At 33.5% G+C, this 8,015-nt stretch overlaps 1 protein-coding gene across 2 annotated transcripts; it reads right to left on the bottom strand.

Moving 5' to 3' along the window:
• Positions 1-3,062: 3,062 nt before the first annotated feature.
• Positions 3,063-6,682, bottom strand: LOC102603886 (pollen-specific protein SF21-like). 2 transcript variants are annotated; one of them, XM_006338128.2, is made up of 11 exons: positions 6,378-6,682; positions 5,478-5,577; positions 5,238-5,335; positions 5,018-5,106; positions 4,814-4,874; positions 4,653-4,739; positions 4,493-4,570; positions 4,333-4,389; positions 4,165-4,220; positions 3,933-4,068; positions 3,063-3,550 (listed from the first exon to the last, which is right to left on the bottom strand). In XM_006338128.2, exons 1-11 carry the CDS (start codon positions 6,438-6,440, stop codon positions 3,320-3,322), a joined length of 1,056 nt encoding a protein of 351 aa, XP_006338190.1. In that variant the 5' UTR covers positions 6,441-6,682; the 3' UTR covers positions 3,063-3,319. The 2 variants fall into 2 exon arrangements, with proteins under 2 accessions (XP_006338190.1, XP_015161460.1); XM_015305974.1 differs by lacking the exon at positions 3,063-3,550 and adding an exon at positions 3,554-3,637.
• Between the last annotated feature and the right edge of the window lie 1,333 nt (positions 6,683-8,015).

The following is an 8,015-nucleotide window of genomic DNA, read 5'->3' on the forward strand; positions in this document are numbered from 1 at the left end:
CATAAAGTCGCACGACCCCACACATCTGACTAAATGTGATCCTTAGCTTTAATTTTGAGTAATCAAACTTCTCCTAATCTACACATCATAAACAACACAAACATTACACTATTCATAAAAATAAATTACATTAAAATTAAAAACTATACTACTTCAATTGGATTTTCTCCAATAAACATTTTATTTAACGTCACGGCACATTAAATAAACATATATTTCATTCTCAATAGTACCAACTCTTCTTTTGTAGATCTAGATAGGAATTGGTTCCTCGTGATATATCTTTTCTTGAACACTACTCATCTTTGTTGAGACATGTAAAGGACCTGATTGTTATGTGTTTCTTTGTTATGTTTAGTCACTCGTTCGTTAATCATCAAAACTTTATATTGTCCTAGTACATAACACTATCAACTCACATTATTCTCCATAATACGTGTAGCTTTTTCGCTTTTAACATTTTTAACTTACTTCATATCCAGAGGTTAGAGACTTGAGGCCACAAATTTAGTCTTTAGTGAACATGCAAGGTTAAGGCTTCTTACTACAAATGGAATATTAGTCTGATCCTTTACATGATTACACACAATAAAAGCTTAATGTATCAAATTGCCTTTAAAACTATAACCCATTCCATTCCAACCAATATATGGTTGTATACATTGTTTGTGGACATGATTATTGTATGCGCGTGTATGTTCAATAACGATAGTAATGGTGAATCCAAACATTGTTTTGTTATCTTATAAAGCCTTATAACAATGATTTTATGGTTTCACATATTAAGTGTTCCCTTTTTAAAACCATTTTAAATATATTGTAGTAGGGGATAAAGACTTGGGTAAGGCCAGTGGGAGGAGACTCAAATGAGTTTTCAATTTTGATGGGGTTGCATCACGAATAAGCCCTTAGCTTGTTTTAATTTGTATTGGTTATAGATGTATTAACGCGACAAATTCAATGTGATGTGTCATGGTGTATGTTATTTTTAGATGACATAGTTTTGATTGATGAGTTCGCGACAAAATTAACGCTAAGCTGGAAATTTGGAGACAGACTTTGGAGTAAAAAGGTTTATATTGAGGAGAACCAAGACATAATACTTGGAGTGTAAGTTCAGTGATGTAACACATAAAGTGGATTAGAAAGTGTGCATTGATACACATGCCATTCAAAAGAGAGGAAGTTCAAGTATCTTTGGTCTATTTTCAATGATGAAATAGAGGATCTCATCCAGAGTGTTGTGTGATAAGAAGATGCCATTAAAATTTAAAGGCAAGTTCTACAAAGTGGTAAACCAATCATGTTGTATGAGATAAAGTGTTGACCAATTAAAAACTCTCACGTTCAAAAGTTGAAAGTTACATACATGAGGATCAGTGTCTTAAAAGGCAGGGGCGTGAGCCGGGGCGTTTTACTTAGCATAGGGCGTGGTGTAAGCCTTGAGACGTGGGGCGTAATCTCTATGGATCTTTAAAATTTTAATTTATAATATATAATATGATAATATAATAACACAAAAGTAGAAAAATACATCAATAGTTTGAAATAATTACAAGCATGATCAAGGAAACTCATAAAAAATAAAACTTCTAACATGGTATAAATAATCAAATGTCTTAACTTTCTAATCATAAAAGAATCGTTATTTCTAAAAATATATTATTATCATACTATACAACTTTACCCCCCCCCCCCCCCCAAAAAAAAACAAAGAAAATAATCAATAAAACTTACTAGTATTATAATAAAAACATCACTCCATCATGAATAAAAATAAAATTACTTTCAAATAGTTAAATAAAATATGATAATTTTTTAGGCATATTACAAAAACATGAATACCAATGATAAGTAAACAGTAAAATTTCGCTATGAATTTTTAAAAGGAATGTTACGTAATTTATGATCACCTTCATAATGTTACCAAATAGTAAATATGTGATACTACAACTTGTTAATTGAGTTACTCTCAATCTTCTTATTTCTATAAATTAAAAAAACTATTAAGTATCATTCATTTATTCAAGAATTATGAGGGTCAACAATTAACTAAAGAATTTAACACATAATTTGTGTAAGATTTGTTAGGCGAGCCCCGAATGTTGGGCATTGGACGTGCTTAGGGGGTATAATCGAGCTCTTAGGGGATATAATCGAGCTCTTAGGGGGTATAATCGAGCGCTTAGGGAGTACAATCGGGCGCTTAGAGCGTAAGTCTAACAGAACTAAGTCTCACACTTGAGTCTTAAGGCGTGTTTTGCTAGAGCCACGCTCCGAGGCGAGTCCCAACAGGGTCTTTTAAAATAATGATGAGGATATTGTGGTGGACGTGTGAGCATAGTAGGAGAGATAAAAGTAAAAATAGGGATATCTAATACAAGATGAGAGTGGTTTCGGTGGATGAAAAGATGTTGGAAGCAAGAGTACTGAGGAGGTTTGGGCATATGATGAGAAGTTGTTTGTATGTTCCCAATGCGAAGGTATGAGAGGATAACTATGGATGGTTTCAAGAGAGGTAGGTCGAAGAAGTATTGGGAAGATGTGATTAGACAGGCCATGACATAACTTCAACTTACCAATGACATGACTTTAGATAGGAGGTTGTGAAGGACACAAATTATGATAGAAGGCTACTATGTAGTAGTGTGTTGTCTAGTTATCCATCCATACCAGTAGTTGTAGTATTACTTTACTTCAATAGTTTCTGATCCTTTGATTTCTGTTATTATTTAGTTTCTTGTATTTCAACTATCATGTTATTTTATTGTAGTTACTGTCCTATTTTCTTTCACTTCTATTACATCTTTTTCTGGATTGCTTTGAACTATTTTTTCCCTTGAGCCGAGAATTTATCGAAAATGACCTCCTTACCTCCGAGGTAAGGGTAAGATGTGTGCATACTTCTCAAACTCCACTTTTATGGGGATTATATTGATGTTGTTGGATAGAAGGTAGGATAGGAACGTAGTCATCCAACATAAAAAAAAAAATATTAATCACCACCTCATTTGCTGTCATATTACTCATCATTCATCATAATCATGCACAAATGTCTCCTTTATGATTTGCAATTACAACTCAGAATAGAAATATATTTTTTATCAAGAATAGAAATCAGAATAACAATATCTTTTATCTACAATGAATGAATAACAATATTTCCCTCCCTATGTCCATTAAAGAATTTCACTTTCCTATCTACAATCCATATCTACCCTCCTTTTGACCCTTAAATATCCCCCCAAAAACTAACCAGAAATGAAAAGTATAGGGATTTTAAATTTTACAAGGTTTAAATAGAATTCAGTATTTATTTTTATGCACCGTGCATCTTGGATGCAATCCGAGTCTTGATAGGCTTGAGTTTTAAGCCCATGCTTTCTGGGGAGAGAAGTTCAGGAGCAATGCAAGATGGACTGAGAGGACTTCTAGGGCTGCCACTGAACTGATTTGGTCTGTATAGTCCATACCCCATGAGGAAAAACTCCATTGGTATTAACATAGCATGTGGTTGCTCTTCTGTCACCATAGATCCACACGCTTGTACCTGCAATCATACTCATTCCTTATTCCCTATATTCTGCTGCATTTACGACATCCAAGAACAGCAAATGATCCGTTTAGGCACTACCAACTGAAAGGGGTTAAAACTAGTTATCCGTGTAGTGTGTACACATGAGTAAGATTTGAAGGCACCTAATTTGCTTTAATAGGCAAATTTTGTATTGACTAAATGAAGCGGAATAGATATAGAGTAATATAACTGACCCAACTAATTACGGAGAGGCACAGTTGGTTGGTTGAGTGATATGTAAATAGTATCTAGCCTAGCTAAATATATCAGTAAATATTTAACTACACAAGGAATTCATAGCATGTTCACAATAAATTGAAATGGGGTGTCATTAAAAATAAAATTGATGGCATACCTCAACTAGGGTGCTGAATCTTCGATCTAATTTAGAAGTCATATGGAGAGCCTCTGAATGGAAAGGAGAATCATCCCCGACAAATATGAGGGTTCGACATTTGAGTGTTTTTAATCCATCTGTGATATCAGGTCTCCTGCTCATTCATAAAAGCAAGCTTAGAGAGGCGTTGACAAGTATGCAAATGATAAAATTGATACAAATATTTAAGCAGTAATGTCTAGTTTTCTACCCATCAACGGCTTGAAGAAATCGCCAAACATTCATCTTCTGCCTCTCATCTAGTAACTGCAACGTTAAAGGAAGCAAGAAAAAAGAATATACTCAAAACAATATGTAGTTGAAGAATAAGAATGAAATTGAACAATTGATCATAAACTAACACAGTGGAGGTATTTACCCTTCTACATGCTTGAGCTATATCTGATTCTTGAACATCTGCAGATCCACGAACTTCCTGATCCAATTGAAATCACCTTCTTATTCAATCCAATTGGTGGGGGTAAAAAAGACATGACAAAATCTCCAAGTGAAAACACTAGGGAATGCATGTAGGGTACCTTGCTGAAGTAGCGGTGCAGCAGAAACTCTTCCAGAACACCACACATCCCATAGAAGTATAGTAAATTTGACATGACCTATATTAACAATAATCTCCTCTTTCATACAATGGATTTTCTTCTCACAACATAACGGTAAATAGATGATATAAAACGATACCTTGTTGTAAAACCATTCAGTCCAAGAGGGTGCTCTGCATAAAGGGGAAACAAGAATCAAACCAAGAACGCGCTCCTTATGCTTTATCTGTGACATGTGAGCCGTGTTAGTGAAGCTCAACCACATACCACCAATTTAAAGTATTATACGAGAAGACATACAGCAAATAAGGTGAGTATGTAAGCACCGGCAATTACTCCCATACACATCACTGATCCAAGCCTAAAAACAGCAAGAATCTCATCATTAGTAAGAAAGAGCTCCTCAACTTAACAAAGATATCCAATAGGTCAAAAGTGTCAGAGAAAGATGGGATTGACAGAATTTAGACAAGCATGAGGGGCAAACAAAACTAAAGTGATTACCCAAAATAATTAAGAACCTCAAGTATCTGGTCTGTTAAATCATCAACTGATGGTACAGGATTCTCTGAACAAATTGCTGCAGCTCCCAACTGCAAGAGCTCTTGTAGAATTTCAAGAAGACAAGTATGTAAGTAATTGAATTTATTAAAAGACAGTTTGACAACAAATAGAAGAAAGCTTAATATGACTTCATGAAATAAAACTTGGCCAGTTCACAGACCTCATGCCCAGGAGGATTAATGTGGTAAATGCAAAAATTGTGTAGCAGCAAAGAAGCTGCTTCTGGACAGAAGAAGAGACCTTGGAAACATGACAAATCTGCAAGGACAAATGAGAAAATATAGCGTAAAAATAAACGTCAACATATAACATAAGACTATATAGGCTATCAAAGAGTACATGGCTAGAAAATCCTGAAAGAGGGATATATGAAACTAGAGATTACAAATCTGTCACTAACGATTTAGTGCGAGATCAGGATAAGTGATCAGTGCCGGCTTCTCTTGGTCCCCATAAACTATAACCGACACAGAGCCATAGCGTGTACGTACAATATGCTCCTGAAAAAGGTCATTTGCATCATTTTAGTTGATGACAAGATAGAAGTTTCATCATGTAAAAAGTATCTCATCCATGGAAATTATACAAACCAGTAAATAGAATGACTGTTGAAGTAAAATATAAATGCAAATAGTAAACTAAGATCATCAAGTAGACAGAAAGTAGTCCATTCTAAACAAGATCCCAACTTGTTATTTTTAGATATTGTTCTCTCTAAAACTCATCCTGCCTCAAATAGAATTGTCTCTGCCTCATCAACATTTTACACCTAATTTCCCTCACTAAAAAAGTTATCCTACTAATCCTTATGCCTCAACTGTTGGATATAATAATTCAAAGTGAAGTAAGAATCCTAAGTTGATTATGATTTGTTATTTGTCATTTTTACTTATTTATACTATTTAATTAGAATTTGTTAGTTAGTATGGTTTCTAATCCTAGTTTAATTTGATTCTTACTTTTATAAATAGAAATGTTACTAGTTATTTTCAATACACTAGAAATATACAGAATATATAGAAACTTGAACTATGATTCAAGAACCTTTAAATTTGTAAATAAAATATTTTCCTTCGAACAATCCAAATAACATGTGTAGGATGAGTTGGAAGAAAACGACTTTCTTCTCCTAATAAATTTACGCATGCAAACGTCATTCATATTTCCTTTCTACATCCATCTTCAATCGAACCAAACCAAATGTTTTTGCGTGTTATTTTTCAAAAAATAAAAAATAAGAAAATATTAACCAAAAGCATTTTATAGAAAGAGGGTCTCAAATATAGAGAAAAATTTGAACCTTTCCACCAAGATAGATAGTCTCAACGTCGAGGGAAATGGAATCGCTGCTTGAATCTGACATGGCTTTTGGTTATCTGTGTGTACAGGTAACCAAAAAGCCAAGAAGCCTCTCCCTTCTCTCTCTCTCTCTAAATGTTTCACTTTATATAAAAATATATAGATCAATATATGTTGAAGAAGAAAGAAGAGGAGGCTATTGAGCTTCAATGGCTTCTATACCAAGCGATTCTCTCTTTTCTTTTTTCCGTCAATCTTTTCTCTCTCTATGTTTTCTATTTCTGTTCCTTCCTTCTCGCTCCACATTTTTTTCTACACTACTTTCTTTTATTTTATTTTCAATGAATTCACTCTTTTATGACTTAAATATATTTGAATTCAACATTACTTGAAAAAATAATACTCCCTTCGTTTGAAAAGTAATTGTTTAATTTAATTTGACACGAAATTGAGAAAATAAAGAAGATTTTTTTTTAATCTTCTGATCCTAAATTCTTGGTCTCTTTTCTTATTCTTTCCTTTCGTTGATCCCTCTTTAAATTAAAAAAAAAAGAAGTTATGTCATGGAATGTTCAAATTAAAGTGGTGCCCAAAAAAGTAAAGAGTTCATTTTTTTGAAATAGACTAAAAAGAAAAGTTAGTCATTTTTTTTAAACAGAGGGAGTATTTCTTTCCCTTTTTTAGGAATTTTTTTTTATTCTAACTTTCACATAATATATTTAACATCATAAATATATCTAAAATTTAATTTTGTAATCTTAAACAAGTGAAACATGTAGTAAATGCAATGCATGACATCACCAGCATTCAAACAATACCAGCTAAATAACTACAAATACTACTAATACTACCACGCTCACAACACAAAGGAAAACAAACTTGAAATTCAGCTGGTTCTCGACCAAGTCCTCGAGCCCAACAATATACCAACATTCTCAACATGACAAGTTCATTAGTATTCATGAAACAAAGGAAATAATGATGAGTTCAAACAATTCAACGGGGAACACTTCAAGGATCGGCGTCTTATCCCGAACATACTATCCAACGACAACCAAGCCTAACTAATGCCAACCTATGGCTATGACAAGCAACTAAGGCCCAAGCACTAATGGAAGGTACCAAAAATTGTAACACGTATTATAGGGAGCAACAAATAACTAAAAGGATCGCTAAAATGCATTCTAAACCATCTAAGTCACAAACTAAACTAAGGTCTGAAGTAGGGGTGTTCACGGGTTGGTTTGGGTCAGTTATTGGTCAAAATCAAAATCAAACCAACTTAATCGGTTTTAAAATTATCAAAACCAAACTAAACCAAATATAATATACATTTATCGGTTTGGTTGTTTTCGGTTTTGGTTTGATTTGGTTCGGTTATTCGGTCATTAACCATACATAAAAATAAAAGAAACAATTCATTCAAAACATGAAAAAGTGACAACAATCCATTCAAACGAAAAAATAGTTAGAATGACTGGCATTACAGAACTTTCGATCATTGAATTTACTGAATAAAACTTCAAAATTCACTATTTTGGCATAGAAGGAAGAGACAATGACATTTTTAGGCCCACAAAGAATTTTCATAGACACTCATATACATGAAACCAATAAGAAAAATGTTCTCACCTTGGAC

This window comes from Solanum tuberosum, unplaced genomic scaffold (genome assembly GCF_000226075.1).
Source record: "Solanum tuberosum cultivar DM 1-3 516 R44 unplaced genomic scaffold, SolTub_3.0 scf00003, whole genome shotgun sequence".
Lineage (NCBI taxonomy): Eukaryota > Viridiplantae > Streptophyta > Magnoliopsida > Solanales > Solanaceae > Solanum > Solanum tuberosum.